We start from the raw sequence: 19,179 nt of genomic DNA, 5'->3' as shown, positions 1-19,179 counted from the left end.
AAAATTCGACACCCCAAGGGATCACTCCTGTCAAATTGTTATTGGACAAATCGAGATACAAACCTGAGCAAAATTACCGTTACTTCGAGGGATTGCTCCTGTCAAATGGTTCCTGCTCACGTTTAGTCTGTATAGTAAGTTTAGATTTCCAATTTGAATAGGAAGTTGCCCACCAAAATCATTAGAGTCTAGGCCTAGATAATTCAAATTTATCAACTGCCCAAGCTCAGATGGAATATTCCCACTGAAGCTGTTGCCTCGAAGATTCAAATGGACAACTAGACTCCAATTGGAGATCACGGAAGGCAAGATTGGACCGGTAAATACATTATCGGAGAAATCCAACTGGAGAATGCTGTTCAGATTGGACAAGGACTGTGGCAGCTCCCCACTAAGAAAATTGGAAGCCAGGGACAAGTGCGTGAGGTCGGTACAATGACCTATGGTAGTTGGAATTTGGCCGCTGAAGTTGTTCCGTGCTAAATGGAGGTGTTTGAGCTTGGGAAAATGTGAAGGCAATGGTCCTTGGAATAGGTTATCGGCGAGATTTAAGTACTCAAGCTTGCCCAGTTTGGTAAATACAGGTTCTAGTATTTGGCCAGTGAACCAATTTTGAGACAAATCCAAGAAGGTCAAGTGTTGGCATTCAAATATAAATTCTGGGAATTCTGAATGGATAACATTTCGATGAAGATCAAGGTATGTCAAGGAATGCATGCCTGAAAATTTAGACCAGTTTGAAGTTTTCAAGTGGTTTTTTCCAAGATGCAAAAATTGTACCTTTTGGAGATTGCTGAGCTGGTAGGGAATTGTACCATTGAGACTGTTGTTGTAGAAACTTAGGTGCTTTAGCTCCGTTAAGAGGCCGATCTCCGCGGGTATTTCTTGCTCAAAAAGGTTGTTGCCCAAGTCCAAGATTGTCAGCCTAGTGAGGTTGCCAATGGCAGATGGTATAGGCCCTCCAAAATAGTTTTGCCCGAGGTTGAAGTGAGTGAGATTAAGAAATGGGGTGAAGTTGAAGTCGGTTAGTGTGGCGACGATCTCTAAGTTGGAGAGATCTATTTTGGAAACTGTTTTGGTATTGCTGTGACAGACAATGGCAGTCCAGTTGCAAAGGTTGTTGAGGTTGGCGAGGGACCATGAATCGAGAGAAGAACGTGAATAATAATAATAAAAGTAGAAGCTGTTCTTCCAGGTTATCAGAGCTTCTGCCTGCGTCCCCGATGAGGAGGTGGTGGCCTTTGATGGAAGCAGGGAAAGCAAGAAAAAATGAAGGAGAAAAGGAGGCATCTGAACTCTTTTCATGGTGTTATTTTTCAAGCTTAGCACAATTGCTCTGTTGTGTTTCCAGTCAAGCAATATTTATGCTGCTTCTAAGCATTCATTCGCGCAAAGACTGAACAGTAATGATTTGTACGGTGATGTTGCTGTTTACTATCATTGTTGACCAAAGACTTGATACTAACTGGATGATTTTCAATTAGTCTACCCTAACGTAACTCTGAAGACAAATTATCGAAATGCGCACAATAGTTTCATGCCGATAAACTCCGTTAAAAAAAAAATTATTATTCTTATTATCTATTTGCATCATCTCTAATAAAGATGAGACCCACATGTGTTGACGAACTAGATGGCAAGTGTATATTTACTCTATAAAAACTGTTAGTTTGATGATGCGACACACATGTGGGTCAAACATATTTAATTCAAAGTATGTGTTGAGATCAAATCTAACGTAGAGTGCAAATTTAATTCAAAGTGAACCGAGTTCATCATATCTATACCAAAACACTTGCATCCAAATAATCAAATGATGCACATGAATTTTGAAGAAAAACCAGTAGTCTCACCATTACTGACAATATTAATGCTCAAATCCTCTCCAGTGGAAAACAATGCAAGAATTCATCAAATCAACAAAACGAAAAATTGATCGCAGCAAAAAGTGCCGGCTTTATTTTTATCAAGCCTATGCATAAGAATATACACAATATTTCCATCCATATCATTCCCACTAATACGATAATATCAACAGACTTAGCCTTGTTGAACGTTTATTCGTCTAATCAGTTTCTAAACCAGGTGAAATTTCGGAGGTACACAGTTTCTAATCCTTTCTTTAAGTTTGGAATTTCGGAAAGGATCTTTCAACTCAATCAAGAGCTGTGTGGTGCCAATGTTGATTGACGCGGTCTAGTCTTCCCCTGGCCCCATCCATTTGCATACCGAACAAAGTCCAGCCCCAGCGTGTGGGTTGAGGCATGGAAATGTGTCAAACGAAAATACGACAAACACGACACGTAATTGAAAAAGAAAAGATGATCTAGAAGAGTGCAGCAGATGCTCTAATGAGTAATTTTCAAATAAAGCAAGCAGCAGCAGCAAGTGAACCGAGTTGATCATGTCTTTACCAAAACACTTGCAAAATCTTCAAGTAACAATTAATCAGATTAATTAATTAGAAATTCAAATGGACAAATTTGCAAACATTTTCACACTTGACAAAATTAGCCGATTAGCTAAGTGAATGGACAAATGTGCAAAATCCCGTAGAAATTCAAAAATCAGGAACCACAAACACATGCATATAATAAAAAGCAACTGAAATACAGAAAAACCTTGCGACCAAAAAACCAAAAGAAATTCAGAAAAACCTTGAAGGTGTTATATAGATATTACTAGCAAAAAATGTCCGCCCAATGCTGCGGGATTGAAAACAGTACATACGGTACTACTTACACACTTGATGTGTAAGTACATAATATATACATAGACCACATTGTCCTATTTACATACATAGACCACATTATTTTCTGATAGCTAATTGATCATTCTTACATTTCACTCTATTAACAAAGGCGACCACCGACATTGTTGCTTAAATTCGTCCATTCATTCTTGGACACACATAATGCCATACATAATGCCTTAGTTTATGAGTCTAAATGAAATCTAAAAATAGACAATAAGGTGCAACTCAGTAGAATTGAAGACAACAAAAAATAAATATTATGAATTTAGCATAAACTGACTTGCAAGTTCAAATGCAAGAATGCAAATGAAGACAATTCTCTCCATTGTGTTCAGCAAGGGAATAAAGAGGCGATGAAAATAGCATGATTTAGTGATCCTACCTTTAACTTGATTCGAAGGAATGGCAGTGAATGTTACTCAACACAATTTTGCAAGTAATGAAGTTGCGTAAAAAATTTCACCTGAAAAGTTTCATCATTGTGTTCAGCTGTTCATTACATGGGGTTAAATCACTAAATCATGCTATTTTCATCGCCTCTTTCATCAATGGAGACAAGCCTTTTCTGGCTTGGAGAAGCATAACTCAGCTGTTCATTACATGGGGTGACTGGAAAACCAGTAGTCACCATTACTGACATTATTAATGTCGAATTCTCTTCATTGGAAAACAATGCAACAATTCACCAAATCAAAAAACGAAAAATTGAATGCAGCAAAAAGTGCAGGATTTATTTTTATCAAGCCTATGCATAAAAATATACACAATATTTCCAACCATATGATTCCCCCTAATACGATAATATCAACAGGCTTAGCCAAGTTGAACGTTTATTCGTCTAATCAGTTTATTAGAATTAAAAAACATATAGAACTTTGCTTTATCTGAGATCTGTGCGTATGCATAGATAAATACACACACAAAAAAATTAAAAGAATAAAGGAGAAAACAGAAAACTGAGAACTGTATGTACACTTGTATGCATATCAAGTATGATTGATGAAAGAGATGCTCTTTTTTCTTTTCTTTTGACAAAGTAACTAATGTGATTAGAACACTAATTTAAATCGTTGAATTGCGGGCATGCAAACATCGTGGCCTTGAATTTAAAAAACCATAATCAATGCAGTGCATACTCAGAAATATGGAAAGTTCCAAAGAACATTATATTTTAGAAACTTGTGTTCGAATTTCAGAGTTAATATAACAAAGTCAGCCTTGAACACAATAATTTAGAACAGAAAAGAAAATGTATCTAAAATAAAGTAACCAATGAAAAAAAAGATTTGATATGTACATACAAAAGGTACTTCACATATAGCAAACACATATCCACTCTTTATCTAACTGAACAAACTGAAACAAAAGTAAAGCAAATTATATACCTCAAATGTCAAGTAACCAATTTGTTCCGCCAATGACCCAAAATTCTGAACATAAAAAAAGGTATATTCGTTAGCAATTTAGAGCTTTTAAAATTAGCAAAATACTGAAACTACAGTAAAGAAATTGGCAAATAATTGAACGTAACATAGGAGAAATTTACTTTGTCCATATAATGGACAACAACAACAACAACAACAACAACAAAGCCTTTTCCCACTAAGTGGGGTCGGCTATATGAATCCTAGAACGCCATTGCGCTCGGTTTTGTGTCATGTCCTCCGTTAGATCCAAGTACTCTAAGTCTTTTCTTAGAGTCTCTTCCAAAGTTTTCCTAGGTCTTCCTCTACCCCTTCGGCCCTGAACCTCTGTCCCGTAGTCACATCTTCGAACCGGAGCGTCAGTCGGCCTTCTTTGCACATGTCCAAATCACCAGAGCCGATTTTCTCTCATCTTTCCTACAATTTCGGCTACTCCTACTGTACCTCGGATATCCTCATTCCCAATCTTATCCTTTCTCGTGTGCCCACACATCCCACGAAGCATCCTCATCTCCGCTACACCCATTTTGTGTACGTGTTGATGCTTCACCACCCAACATTCTCTGCCATACAACATCGCTGGCCTTATTGCCGTCCTATAAAATTTTCCCTTGAGCTTCAGTGGCCTACGACGGTCACACAACACGCCGGATGCACTCTTTCCATCCAGCTCGTATTCTATGGTTGAGATCTCCATCTAATTCTCCGTTCTCTTGCAAGATAGATCATAGGTAACGAAAACGGTCGCTTTTTGTGATCTTCGCTAGATTGCTCCGGTCATTAGTGTGGATAAGTATATAAATGGATAGAGATAGGAAAGCAAACACAAGATGTACGTGGTTCACCCAGATTGGCTACGTCCACGGAATAGAAGAGTTCTCATTAATTGTGAAGGGTTTACACAAGTACATAGGTTCAAGCTCTCCTTTAGTGAGTACGAGTGAATGATTTAGTACAAATGACATTAGGAAATATTGTGGAAGAATGATCTCGTAATCACGATACTTCTAAGTATCGGAGTGTGGTGTCGTCTTGACTTGCCTTATCTGTCTCATAGGTAGATGTGGCATCTTCTCTGGAAGTACTCTTCCTCCATCCAGGGGTGGTATCTTTAACTGGTGGAGATGCACAAGGTAATGTATCAATTTCACTTGAAGCTTACTTGTAGTTTCAGGCTTGGTCAAGCGCGATACAAACCATGTAGTAGGAGTCCCCCAAGTCGCCGGGCTAGGGGGTCTGCTGAAAGAGGTGACAGACAAGGTAAGCAATCAGAGCTCCGACTGATTGTTCACCTTCTCCCCATCTTGCAGCAGCATGAAGGATAAAGAGAAGAAAAATGAGAAGAGATGATATGAGATACTTTTGCTTTTGAAGAAGTAACTTTCCACAGGCTTATTCTTGAACTGAGCTGGAGGGTTTTCTGGTTTCCTCCAAAGTATAAGGCCGACTGAAGAATTTGAGGGTCAAAACAAGTCCATCAAATCTAGAGTACGTTCCACCCTGCTGATATGGGATACTTTTGCTTTTGACAGAGTAATGGATGTATCGGCACGTGTGCTGTTACGCTTGTCTCCACATGCTTCCTTGTATCCTTCGCACTTGCCCTATCTGTTCCTCAAGCAGATGCGGAATCTTCCCTGGAAACATAAGATGTTGAAGATGAGTACTCGAGAGCAATGCCAGGTAAGTAATCAGGTAAGGGGTTCCAGGCAGTCAGTTCCTGGCTGGAAGCTTGATTCCAAGTGCTGACTGATTGCTCTCTTTCTCCTTGTCTTGCCGGTAAAAACAAGGCCAAAAGAAAAAACAGGGAAAAAGCATGATATGGGATACTCTTGCTTTTAACCCTGATGATATGAGATATTCTTGCTCTAGTATAGCTTGTTTGCAGAGGTATTATCGGGGGGAAAGAAAGCTGAATATTTCGAAAGGCTTTGTTGGGAGTGCCCTATCAGATATGATGAAGGGTTGAGCATTTTTGCAGGTCTGCCTGTCCGTTGGGGATGGAGGTCGACATATATAGGAGTCTCCCTAACAACAAGTAGTAATGCTATTCCTTTACCCTGCTTGGTCATAGCACGGTAGTGGGAGCTGCCAGTTTCACATGTTTTAACTCTGTCAGAGCACTTTGAAAAAGTGGTCTGTGGTATCTGGCTCTCGAGATTCGGAGAACGATGCCTCTTCGATTTTTGAGAAAGCAATCATGTTGGGGGTCTGACTCTCGAGATTCGGAGAGCAGTGTCTCTTCGATTTTTGAGGAAGTAATCATGTTGGGAGTCTGGCTCTCGAGATTCGGAGGGCGGTGCCTCTTCGATTTTGGAGCAAGCAATCTTGTTGGGAGTGTTGTCTCGAATGTGAGTAAAGGTTGGACATGTTTGCTAGTCTACCTTGCCACGAAGCACAAAGGTTGACACATAGGGACTTTCCAATTATCCAGCAATGGTACTGTTCCTTTACCCTCTCTTCGATTTTGAGAAAGTAGTCATGTTGGGAGTCTGGCTCTCGAGATTCGGAGGACGGTGCCTCTTCGATTTTGGAGCAAGCAATCTTGTTGGGACTGTTTTCTCGAATGTGAGTAAAGGTTGGGCATGTTTGCTAGTCTACCTTGCCACGAAGCACAGAGGTTGACACACAGGGACTTTCCAATTATCCAGCAGTGGTACTGTTCCTTTACCCTTGTGGGTAATAATATGGTAGCTAGACCTTCAAAATTTATGTGTCTAAACTTTGTTAGTGCTGTTTCTTTGCTATTCTTTTACCTTTCTTGGTCAGAGCGATGTAGTGGGAGCTGCAAGCTTCACGTGCTCAACTTTGGCAGAGAACTTTGGCAAAGTGATCTGTGGTACCCATGAGTTATTGTTGCGTGTGGGAAGTGGGTGATTGAACAGTAAGATTCATGTGCTTTCTCCTTCACCAGAAGTCTTCGACAGAATGCCCATAATTTCTGCAAAACTGAGTGTGCGTGTGACAGGTGCTGACAAGGCTAGAAAAGTAGGTGCCTCTTTGATTTCTGAGATCGGCCCTCGTGGTCTCTGAGCAGCCCAGCTTTTGAGAAAGCGAGCGCCTCTTCGATTGATTCGGAGAACGGTGCCTCACCGATTTTTGAGAAAGCAATCATGTTGGGGGTCTGGCTCTCGAGATTCGGGGAGCAGTGTCTCTTCGATTTTTGAGAAAGTAATCATGTTGGGAGAGTGGCTCTCGAGATTCGGAGGGCGGTGCCTCTTCGATTTTGGAGCAAGCAATCTTGTTGGGAGTGTTTTCTCGAATGTGAGTAAAGGTTGGGCATGTTTGCTAGTCTACCTTGCCACAAAGCACAGAGGTTGACATACATGGACTTTCCAATTATCCAGCAGTGGTACTGTTCCTTTACCCTCTCTTCGATTTTTAAGAAAGTAGTCATGTTGGGAGTCTGGCTCTTTAGATTCGGAGGACGGTGCCTCTTCGATTTTGGAGCAAGCAATCTTATTGGGAGTGTTTTCTCGAATGTGAGTAAAGGTTGGGCATGTTTGCTAGTCTACCTTGCCACGAAGCACAGAGGTTGACATACATGGACTTTCCAATTATCCAGCAGTGGTACTGTTCCTTTACCCTTGTGGGTAATAATATGGTAGCTAGACCTTCAAAATTTATGGGTCTAAACTTTGTTAGTGCTGTTTCTTTGCTATTCTTTTACCCTTCTTGGTCAGAGCGATGTAGTGGGAGCTGCAAGCTTCACGTGCTCAACTTTGGCAGAGAACTTTGGCAAAGTTATCTGTGGTACCCATGAGCTATTGTTGCGTGTGGGAAGTGGGTGATTGAACAGTAAGATTCATGTGTTTTCTACTTCCCCAGAAGTCTTTGACAGAATGCCCATAATTTCCGCAAAGCTGAGTGTGCGTGTGACAGGTGCTGACAAGGCTGGAAAAGTAGGTGCCTCTTCGATTTCTGAGATCGGCCCTCGTGGTCTCTAGGGAGCCCAGCTTTTGAGAAAGCGAGCGCCTCTTCGATTTCTGAGATCGGCCTTCGTGGTCTTTGAGCAGCCCAACTTTTGAGAAAGCAAACGGCTCTTCGATTTCTGAGATCAACCCTCGTGATCTCTAAGCAGCCCAACTTTTGAGAAAGCAAACGCCTCTTCGATTTCTGAGCAGGCGCCTCTTTGATTTCTGAAGCTCCGTCGAGTGCAGATTTTTATAGGGGCTGGCATTAAGTTCCAAAGCACACTTGAATCTCCACCAGTAGAAGCTTCATTCTTGCACTTCTAAGATCTTGATTTGTCCGACCTCTTCTCTCTTCAACACCTTTGAAAATGTCTGGCCCCTCCGACCGTCGTTTTGACTTGAACCTTGTTGAAGAGGCAGCCCCGCCTTCTCCAGACAACATATGGCGCCCATCCTTCGTCTCCCCAACTGGTCCTCTTACCGTTGGGGATTCCGTGATGAAGAATGATATGACCGCTGCGGTGGTGGCCAGGAACCTTCTCACTCCCAAAGATAACAGACTACTTTCCAAACGGTCTGATGAGTTAGCTGTTAAGGATTCGCTGGCTCTCAGTGTTCAGTGTGCAGGTTCTGTGTCTAATATGGCACAACGCCTATTTGCTCGAACCCGCCAAGTTGAATCATTGGCGGCTGAAGTGATGAGTCTCAAACAGGAGATTAGAGGGCTCAAGCATGAGAATAAACAGTTGCACCGGCTCGCACATGACTATGCTACAAACATGAAGAGGAAGCTTGACCAGATGAAGGAAACTGATGGTCAGGTTTTACTTGATCATCAGAGATTTGTGGGTTTGTTCCAAAGGCATTTATTGCCTTCGTCTTCTGGGGCTGTACCGCGTAATGAAGCTCCAAATGATCAACCTCTGATGCCTCCTCCTTCTAGGGTTATGTCCAGTACTGAGGCTCCAAATGATCCCCCTCCGGTGCCTTCTCTTTCTGGGGCTCTACCGACTGCTGAGACTTCTCCTAAGCAACCTTTGTGAAGGCTCCCTCTTGTGTGTTTATTTTGACTCCTGTATATGTACATATTTGTAGCTTATCGGGGATATCAATAAATAAGCTTTCCTTCATTTCAACGTATTGTGTTAAATACACCAAAGCCTTCTTCGCTAAGTTCTTTGAATTTTCTTTTGTTGAAGCTTGTATGTTGAAGCTTTCTGAGTGGAGCATGTAGGTTGGGGTAGTGTTCCCTTAATTTCCCGAGTGAGGAAAACTTCTTGGTTGGAGACTTGGAAAATCCAAGTCACTGAGTGGGATCGGCTATATGAATCTTAGAACGCCATTGTGCTCGATCCTGTGTCATGTCCTTCGTTAGATCCAAGTACGCTAAGTCTTTTCTTAGAGTCTCTTCCAAAGTTTTCCTAGGTCTTCCTCTACCCCTTCGGCCCTGAACCTCTGTCCCATAGTCGCATCTTCTAATCGGAGCGTCAGTAGGCCTTCTTTGCACATGTCCAAACCACCGTAACCGATTTTCTCTCATCTTTCCTTCAATTTCGGCTACTCCTACTTTACCCCGGATATCCTCATTCCTAATCTTATCCTTTCTCGTGTGCCCACACATCCAACGAAGCATCCTCATCTCCGCTACACCCATTTTGTGTACGTGTTGATGTTTCACCGCCCAACATTCTGTGCCATACAGCATTGCCGGCCTTATTGCCGTCCTATAAAATTTTCCCTTGAGCTTCAGTGGCATACGGCGGTCACACAACACACCGGATGCACTCTTCCACTTCATCCATCCAGCTTGTATTCTATGGTTGAGATCTCCATCTAATTCTCCGTTCTTTTGCAAGATAGATCCTAGGTAACGAAAACGGTCGCTCTTTGGTATTTCTTGATCTCCGATCCTCACCCCTAACTCGTTTTGGCCTCCATTTGCACTGAACTTGCACTCCATATATTCTGTCTTTGATCGGCTGAGGCGAAGACCTTTAGATTCCAACACTTCTCTCCAAAGGTTAAGCTTTGCATTTACCCCTTCCTGAGTTTCATCTATCAACACTATATCGTCTGCGAAAAGCATACACCAAGGAATATCATCTTGAATATGTCCTGTTAACTCATCCATTACCAACGCAAAAAGGTAAGGACTTAAGGATGAGCCTTGATGTAATCCTACAGTTATGGGAAAGCTTTCGGTTTGTCCTTCATGAGTTCTTACGGCGGTCTTTGCTCCTTCATACATATCCTTTATAGCTTGGATATATGCTACTCGTACTCCTTTCTTCTCTAAAATCCTCCAAAGAATGTCTCTTGGGACCCTATCATACGCTTTTTCCAAATCTATAAAGACCATGTGTAAATCCTTTTTCCCATCTCTATATCTTTCCATCAATCTTCGTAAGAGATAGATTGCCTCCATGGTTGAGCGCCCTGGCATGAACCCGAATTGGTTGTCCGAAACCCGTGTCTCTTGCCTCAATCTATGCTCAATGACTCTCTCCCAGAGCTTCATTGTATGACTCATTAGCTTAATACCCCTATAGTTCATGCAATTTTGTACGTCGCCCTTATTCTTGTAGATAGGCACCAAAGTGCTCGTTCGCCACTCATTTGGCATCTTCTTCGTTTTCAAAATCCTATTGAAAAGGTCAGTGAGCCATGTTATACCTGTCTCTCCCAAAACTTTCCACACTTCGATTGGTATATCGTCTGGGCCTATTGCTTTTCTATGCTTCATCTTCTTCAAAGCTACAACCACTTCTTCCTTCCGGATTCGACGATAAAAGGAGTAGTTTCTACACTCTTCTGAGTTACTCAACTCTCCTAAAGAAGCACTCCTTTCATGTCCTTCATTGAAAAGATTATGAAAATAACCTCTCCATCTGTCTTTAACCGCGTTCTCTGTAGCAAGAACCTTTCCATCCTCATCCTTGATGCACCTCACTTGGTTTAGGTCCCTTGTCTTCTTTTCCCTTGCTCTAGCTAGTTTATAGATATCCAACTCTCCTTCTTTGGTATCTAGTCGTTTATACATATCGTCGTAAGCCGCTAACTTAGCTTCTCTGACAGCTTTCTTCGCCTCTTGCTTCGCTTTTCTATACCTTTCACCATTTTCATCGGTCCTCTCCTTGTATAAGGCTTTACAACATTCCTTCTTAGCCTTCACCTTTGTTTGTACCTCCTCATTCCACCACCAAGATTCCTTTTGGTGTGGGGCAAAGCCCTTGGACTCTCCTAATACCTCTTTTGCTACTTTTCGGATACAACTAGCCATGGAATCCCACATTTGGCTAGCTTCCCCCTCTCTATCCCACACACATTGGGTGATTACCCTCTCTATCCCACACACATTGGAGATATCAGAAAACCAATACAAAAATATGACACTCACAAAATAAAAAATCCAATTACCACATTCACTCAAAACTGATGTGAGTGTTGTGATCCATAATCTATTCGCTTAAAAATAAAAACCCATGGGATCAGTGAGCTTGTCCTGGTAAAATAAACAACTTAATTATATAAATATTTATCAACTATTACACAGATAGCAAAATATTTATCATGTAAGATTATATGCAATCCTAATCTGATTACAATTTGGCAAAATATCTGGATTCTTAAAATGTAGTAAAAAGGTTGAATTTTAGTTAACAACTAATCAAATATATGATGACAAATCAAATTAAATTAACAATTCAGCAGAAGAAGGTTATTGTAATTGCAAGTGAAAAAGAAGCAGTAAGTGTTATTTTTCAAGCTTAGCAGAGTTGCTCTGTTATTCTTCCAGAAAAGCAATATTTGTGCTGCTTCAAAGCATTCATTCGACCAAAGACTGAATAGTAATTAGCATTGTTGACCAAAGACTTGATACTAATTAACTAGGTGATTTTCATTTAGCCTACCCTAATGTACCTTTGATGACAGAATTATCAAAATGTGCAAAATAGGTTCATGCCATTAAACTCCACAAAAAACTAAAAATTGTTATTCTTACCATTCATTTGTACCATCATTTGTTTCATCTCTCTAATAGAGATAGGACTCACATGTGTAGGTGGGCTCTACCTCTATTAGAGAGATGGTACAAATAGATGGTACATATAGCATTACTCTATAAAACTGTTAATTTGATGATGTAACACATGTGTAGGCAGACTCACATGTGCATCCGACATATTTAGTTCCGTAACTAAATCTAAAAACTAGGTGGAATTTCGGATGTGCAGAGTTTCTAAACCTTTCTTTACGCTTGGAATTTCGGAAAGGATTTTTCAACTCAATCAAGAGCTATGTGGGGTGCCAATGTTGATAGACGCGGTCTAGTCTTCCCGTGGCCCCATCCATTGGCACAGACTGAACAAAGTCCAGCCCCAGCGTGTCGGTTGAGGCATGGAAATGTGTCAAATGCAAACACGACACGTAATTGGAAATTAATTAGAAATGCAAATGGACAAATTTGCAAACATTTTCACACTTGACAAAATTAGCCAATTAGCTAAGAGAATGGACAAATTTGCCAAATCCCGTAGAAATTCAAAAATCAGGAACCACATTGTCCTATTTACATATATAGACCACATTATTTTCTGATAGCTAATTGATCATTCTTATATATCACTCTATTTACAAAAGCGACCACCGACATTGTTGCTTAAATTCCTCCATTCATTCTTGGGCATACATAATGCCTCAGTTTATGAGTCTAAATGAAATCTAAAAATAGACAATAAGGTGCAACTCAGTAGAATCTAAGACGAGAAAAAATAAATAGTATTTAGCATAAACTGACTTGCAAGTTCAAATGCAAGAATGCAAATCAAGACAATTCACTCCATTGAGTTCAGCAAGGGGATAAGGAGGCGATGAAAATAGTATGATTTAGTGATCCTACCTTTAACTTGATTCCAAGGAAGGGTATTGAATGTTGATTCAACAAAATTTTGCAAGTAATGAAGTTGTGTAAAAAATTTCACCTGAAAATTTAAAGGCACCAAGGCAAATAAGGAAAATCCAAACCAATAACCACAGCAATCTGAGAAGTGTATTTTAGTTTAGAGAACAGTCATGCATTTTCTAACAACCATCTCTAGTCTACCGAAAATATTGAATTTTGACTGAAGCAATCATCAACATACAGTGTTTAGCAGGATTAAACCAGTTTCTCTTTGGATCATCACCAATTCCATTGTTCACTGGATCCTCCTCGTCAAAATTTGATTGAGGAGTGTGTAGGCTGCACCGAGAGAGCTTCTTTGGTCTGCTAGATGTCATCTTGTTCAATGAGCTGGTATACAGCTCGAAAGTGTGAGCATCCATAATAAAAACTGCACATGGTATCCATGACAAAATCAGCTTCAACAATTTAGTCCAAAGTTCAAATAATCAAATGATGCACATGAATTTTGAAGAAAAATAACAGAAAGTAAGTTGATATATAAAACTCAAAGCTGAGAGAAGAACAAACAATATATTTCATAAAATCCGCAAAATCCTATACATGGAAATGTAAATACCTACCAATTTGTTTTGATTCTTTGGCGTTTTGATTCTTTGGCAGAACCACTAATAGCATCCAGCCTTTTCTTGCTTGGAGAAGCATAACTCAGCTGCTCATTTATGTGGGGTGACTGGAAAACCAGTAGTCTCACCATTACTGACAAAATTAATGCTCGAATCCTCTTCATTGGAAAACAATGCAAGAATTCACCAAATCAAAAAACGAAAAATTGATCGCAGCAAAAAGTGCAGGATTTATTTTTATCAAGCCTATGCATAAAAATATACACAATATTTCCAACCATATCAGTCCCACTAATACGATAATACCAACAGACGTTTATTCTTCTAATCAGTTTATTATAATTTAAAAAAAAAACATCTAGAACTTTGCTTTATCCGAGATCTGTGTGTATGCAATAGATAAATACATACACACACAAAAATTAAAAGAATAAAGGAAGACAGAAAACTGAGAACTGTATGTACACTAAGATGCATGTCAAGTATGATTGATGAAAGAGATGCCCTATTTTCTTTTCTTTTGACAAAGTAACTAATGTGATTAGAAAACTAATTTAAATGGTTGAATTGCTCTCATCAAACTTTGTATCAGTTTTAGCCTCAATTCACATGATTGCGGGCATGCAAACATCGTGGCCTTGAATTTAAAAAACCTTAATCAATGCAGTGCATACTCAGAAATATGGAAAGTTCCAAAGAACATTATATTTTAAAACTTGTGTTCGAATTTCAGAGTTAATATAACAAAGTCAGCCTTGAATACAATAATTTAAAACAGAAAAGAAAATGTATCTAAAAAAAAGTGACCGATGAAAAAAAGGAGAAATATGCACGAACCTTGGAGTAAGAAAGCAGCTGCATCTGGAAGCCTTTTTGATGAATTCCTCAACAATCTAACGCGACTCAATCACTGAAGTTTAAAAGAATGGGAAACCATTCACCAAGTGGACTAAGTTTTACACACAGACCAAATACAAAGATGCATTTAGACCATTGCAACATGCTATCACTCTGTAATTCTCATGCAAAATCATACGACACACAGACATGACATTCTACATACTCATGCTATATACTTTATATGAAGAAGAGCCAATATGGTGAGTAAAAACAAATTCTTAATAAAAGAATTAGCCAATTCTAATTAATAGAAACCTTATAGTTCACATTCATGGATAAACTGATAATTAAAAAAGCCAGCCATGCAACTGTTGATAAAAAAGCTTTCAATCTCGACATAAGATTTGATATGTACATAAAAAAGGTACTTCGCATATAGCAAACACATATCCACTCTTTATCTAATTGAAGAAACTGAAACAAATGTATAGCACATTATATACCTCAAAATGTCAAAGTAACCAATTTGTTCCGGCAATGACCCAAAATTCTGAACATAAAAGAAGGTATATTCATTAGCAATGCAGAGCTTTTAAAATTAGCAAAATACTGGAACAACAGTAAAGAAATTGGCAAATAATTGAACAGAAGAGCAAAATCAGTTTTGAGAAGATATTAGAGGATATTGTAGATATCAGAAAATCAATACAAAAATATGACACTCACAAAATAAAAAATCCAATTACCACATTCACTCAAAACTGATATGAGTGTTGTGATCCATACTCTATTCGCTTAAAAATAAAAACCCATGTGATCAACGAGCGTGTCTAGGTAAAATAAACAACTTAATTATATAAATATTTATCAACTATTACTCAAATAGCAAAATATTTATCATGTAAGATTATATGCAATCCTAATCTGATTGCAATTTGGCAAAATATCTGGATTCTTAAAATGTTAACGTAAAAAGGTTGAATTTTAATTAACAACTAATCAACTATATGATGACAAATCAAATTAAATTAACAATTAAGCAGAAGAAGCTTATTGTAATTGTAAGTGTAATTGTAAGTGAAAAAGAAGTGGTAAGGGTAGGTTCACCGATATTGAATCAATTGAACACACCTTCATTGTAGTTCGAACTATATATGCGGTATAAGGTATCAATATTTGGATATTGTTTCTGCACCAAAATCTAGGATGCATTTTTTTAAGCCAAACATTTAAAACCCAAAATCAGTCAAAACCAAGTTTGATACTTCCATGACATAGTCTAAATTTGAGTCAGTTTATTGCAGAAGTTGATGCTGTATTTTAATACATTGATCAGTTCAACATACATTTTATCAGGCATTGAATCGTTCCTAATTCACAATTGAAAGATGTGGTAGCCTTGAGCTCATTGGAAGAGCTCTTGAGAGGGTTTTGGGAGTTGAACCTCAAAGCACAAGGCTTTGACTGTTGAAACCACGCCGCTTTGTGGCCAAGGGAAGAATTGGTTCCAGTGGAAAAGGTAGCTGCTGATGTTGCTGACATCCCTCATGCTCTGTAGCACACATAAATTCAAATTGAACTCAAAAATTCGAATTCAAAAACACAAAAAAGCAAACATACCATGGAGCTGACCTCTGTTGAGAGTCCCTCACTCCCTCTGCAACCCCACCCATCCATACCAAAAGAGTCGTGTGTTGAGCCAACAATAAATCCGGAAAATGACAGTAAAACAAAACATGGACAGAAAGATGTAATGCATCATACAACTATACTACCAGATGCTAACAGATAACACTTCGTACGAAATGGGTGTGAATACCTTTGTTGCCTTCTTAAGCTCCAGCAGTGGGATGACAACAGAAACCTGATCTGCTAGTATTACATCAAACGATGGCCACATGACCAGCATGCAGGGAGCACCAAAAAGGCACCGTATACATGCAACAAAGCATGGAGTCGATAGAATATATGTCCGGGGGTAGGAAAGCTCCATATACAGTAACAGGAAAGATGCCTGTTAAACCAAATCACAGTTAAACATCAAAACTATGCAGTGATCTTGAATGACAATTGATCGACACGAAACTGAAAAAAATAAAAATAAAATAAAGGAAAACATGTTATGATGTTCCAACTTCTATACATTCCCAAAGGGTCTAAAGGAAGTGAAGCATGTAAAGGTTTAAACCATCTTCTAACCCCCAAGGCCTAACTCTACTTATGTAGTAACCTATTTGATGAAGTTCCCATTTACAAGAAAATTTTCTTTGTACCCGTAACACAAGTGGTATACCACGTGTTATTCTATAAGTGGTGGGAAATTTTATTTTTTATGTTATTACTTTTTTAACACAAGAATCTCACCACTTATATAGGGACACGTGGTGTATCACCCAGTGTTCCAGGCACATTGAAAAATCTCTTCCCATTTACCGTTTTAGAAAATGAACATCAAACCTGAGATGATGACAAGGGAAGCTTGACCGTATCTGAAATTTCATCACCCTGAGATGATGACAAGGGAAGGTTGTCCGTATCTGATCGCATATCTTGCTTCGTAGGACCAAATGGCTGGGGGAGATAGAATGTTAAACTGATGAGGAGAAAATCTTGACACCATTAACTTCCCAGATTACCGTTCGATTAAAATTACATAGAGCACTCAACAATTAAACCATATTAGTGATGCCATATCCGAAACTGAGTATCGGGGATACCTCAGGATGGGATTTTGGAAAGATCAGCAAGCCACTTATGAAATAACTTCCTCAAATGCATACTCGCACCACCTTCCGATTTTGACTTTCCATCGCTCTCCATGCATCAGCATTGATGGTGACATGAAGATCCGGCTTCAGACAACTGGTTCTCTCATCCTTAATAAGCACTTTCTTTATTTCAATCACCTCAGGCATAACAAACTTCAGCTGAGCCAAGTGACCATATGTAAACCTCCTATGGATCGAGTTAGAAAAAATTGATCAACTTCTATAAATATCCTAATTCCATTTTCTCAGCAACCAAACAGTTAATTAAAAAGAAAATAAGCACATAAATTAGCCAACCAGAAATCAAAGAAATCAAAATCCACCGGGAAATGGAGGACCAAAATCACACACAGATTTTATGCAAAACAACCGAATTTTGAAGCCTTACATCTCGGGTAGCTTCTCTGGGAAACTGACACAAGTCTTCTTCAAGGTTTCCTCTCCCCATGGATCGATCTGGTCGGTCCGTCGCTTCTGGGTCAATTCGCCGACGGTCTTGGCGGCGGCCTTTCTGATGTCTCCTATGGAGAGCACGAAGTTGGCGTTTCGGGCACGGCGGGTGAGTGCTTCGGACTTCTGAGGGGTCTGGGTGCTCAGTGTCTCGTTGCCTGGGACTTTCGAGGGATTTGGGTTTAGGGCTTTCTTTTCCCGGCTTCTGGGTGTCCTGGATCTGAAGGTTTGCGAGGAACTCATTGCCGAGATAAAGCGGAATGCGGGATTCGGAATCGAAAAGGTGAGACCTTGAGGGGCCGCGGTCTCAGAGGAGGTGATAAAGAAGACGAGGAAGAAGAAGAATCAGTGGGGACTTCGAGGGTTTTTCGGTATTTAAGTGGGTTTATAAGGCGGGAAAGATGAGGTGGCACTGGTGTGTTACACAGATTCAAATAAGAAAAAAGAAGGGAGGTTTAACGAATCGTCCGCGTTACTGTTCTTTTTAACGAAAAATCATATTTTTACATTAAAATGTCAAACATGGTACTATTCATTCAACCCTTTATTTTGTCCCTATCATTAAAACTCAAAACTTTTAAGTCATTTTCATTAGTTTTCCTAAAAAAGAAAAGAAATCTCAATTAATTATATAAATATGTTATTCTCTTTGTATTTCTTGTTTGATAATAATATTAGTATCATTGACTTTGATTTCGTGAGCTATATGATTAGAGAAAAATTTGTGTGGGACATAGCTTGTCATTAGATTTTGTTGAGTGGTATTACAATCCACTCAAATTTCGTCACGGGATAAGTTTTAAATATAATATTTTATCATTATTTTATATTTAACATTCTCATAATTATTTTTATACTAATTAATATACATCATACACCATGAGATCAATGTAATGATTCTTTTTTTTTCTTCTTTTCCTCTCTCTCATTTTTATTCCCAAATTTTTCAGATCTCCGTTGCCTCAGCAGTCTCCTATCAATTGAAAAAAATAAAAATTAGACTAACATATTCTTAAAATACTCATAATAAAGAAAAGTAGATGTTGTGTCAAACATAGCCAAATAACAGAATTCATATTATAAATATAAAGAAACCTCCTCACCCGAACCCAAAAAACCCCAACCATAAGAAAGAAACAAATAACCCTAATATGCGATCAAACAAACTATTGTATAATGAACAAAAAAAGGAATTTTTTTTTTTTTGGTAAACAAAAAAAGGTATTGTTTAAAGAACCAAAAACCTCCCAATTACCACTGGGTGCCGAATATATATATATATATATATTGTTTAAGAAAAGCAAGAAACAGGGAGAGAATAAAATGAAGAGTCCTACTGCAAAATATAATTTGGAGGGAACATTTGGGAAGAAAAAAACGGGGATAAGAAGAAATTAGATTGATTTTATGATGGATATTAATTAGTATAAATTAATTATGGGAATGTGAAATATAAAAAAATGATAAAAGACTATATTTAAACTTGTCACGTTGCAAGT

The 19,179-nt window shown here is 38.9% G+C and overlaps 2 protein-coding genes across 8 annotated transcripts; both read right to left on the bottom strand.

Annotated features, from left to right (window-relative positions):
* Positions 1 to 30: 30 nt before the first annotated feature.
* Positions 31 to 1,305, bottom strand: LOC139196204 (probable leucine-rich repeat receptor-like protein kinase At1g35710). Its single transcript, XM_070821874.1, has one exon. It carries the CDS (start codon positions 1,303 to 1,305, stop codon positions 31 to 33), a length of 1,275 nt encoding a protein of 424 aa, XP_070677975.1.
* A 2,161-nt stretch (positions 1,306 to 3,466) lies between these two features.
* LOC103435747 (uncharacterized) lies at positions 3,467 to 18,030 on the bottom strand. 7 transcript variants are annotated; one of them, XR_011580620.1, is made up of 11 exons: positions 17,619 to 18,030; positions 17,180 to 17,417; positions 16,920 to 17,033; positions 16,083 to 16,476; positions 15,809 to 16,014; positions 14,966 to 15,012; positions 14,460 to 14,532; positions 13,620 to 13,780; positions 13,238 to 13,426; positions 12,994 to 13,075; positions 3,467 to 4,185 (listed from the first exon to the last, which is right to left on the bottom strand). XR_011580620.1 is itself a non-coding variant. In XM_070821117.1 (3 exons), the coding sequence occupies exons 1-3, from the start codon at positions 17,007 to 17,009 to the stop codon at positions 4,099 to 4,101; spliced, it is 372 nt and encodes a 123-aa protein (XP_070677218.1). In that variant the 5' UTR covers positions 17,010 to 17,130; the 3' UTR covers positions 3,467 to 4,098. The 7 variants fall into 7 exon arrangements, 2 of the variants coding, with proteins under 2 accessions (XP_070677218.1, XP_017187908.2); XR_011580617.1 differs by having other exon boundaries at positions 16,282 to 16,476; positions 17,619 to 18,014; XR_011580619.1 differs by lacking the exons at positions 17,180 to 17,417; positions 17,619 to 18,030 and having other exon boundaries at positions 16,920 to 17,153.
* Positions 18,031 to 19,179: the final 1,149 nt, after the last annotated feature.

Source organism: Malus domestica, chromosome 05, assembly GCF_042453785.1.
Source record: "Malus domestica chromosome 05, GDT2T_hap1".
NCBI classification, from domain to species: domain Eukaryota; kingdom Viridiplantae; phylum Streptophyta; class Magnoliopsida; order Rosales; family Rosaceae; genus Malus; species Malus domestica.
The sequence above is the reverse complement of the archived record's forward strand: the minus strand, read 5'-3'. Positions and strand labels throughout refer to the sequence as shown.

What these genes read in the sequence shown, in the direction of transcription:
- LOC103435747 (XM_017332419.3), bottom strand. Translation starts at nt 17,009, where the DNA reads ATGCGATCAGATACGGACAACCTTCCCTTGTCATCATCTCAGGGTGAT. An exon ending in TTCCCTTGTCATCATCTCAG is followed by an intron (nt 16,477 to 16,919) that starts GTTTGATGTTCA and finishes TTGGTTTAACAG; the next exon opens with GCATCTTTCCTGTTACTGTA. An exon ending in AGCTTAAGAAGGCAACAAAG is followed by an intron (nt 16,015 to 16,281) that starts GTATTCACACCC and finishes TGTGTGCTACAG; the next exon opens with AGCATGAGGGATGTCAGCAA.
- LOC139196204 (XM_070821874.1), bottom strand. Translation starts at nt 1,305, where the DNA reads ATGAAAAGAGTTCAGATGCCTCCTTTTCTCCTTCATTTTTTCTTGCTT.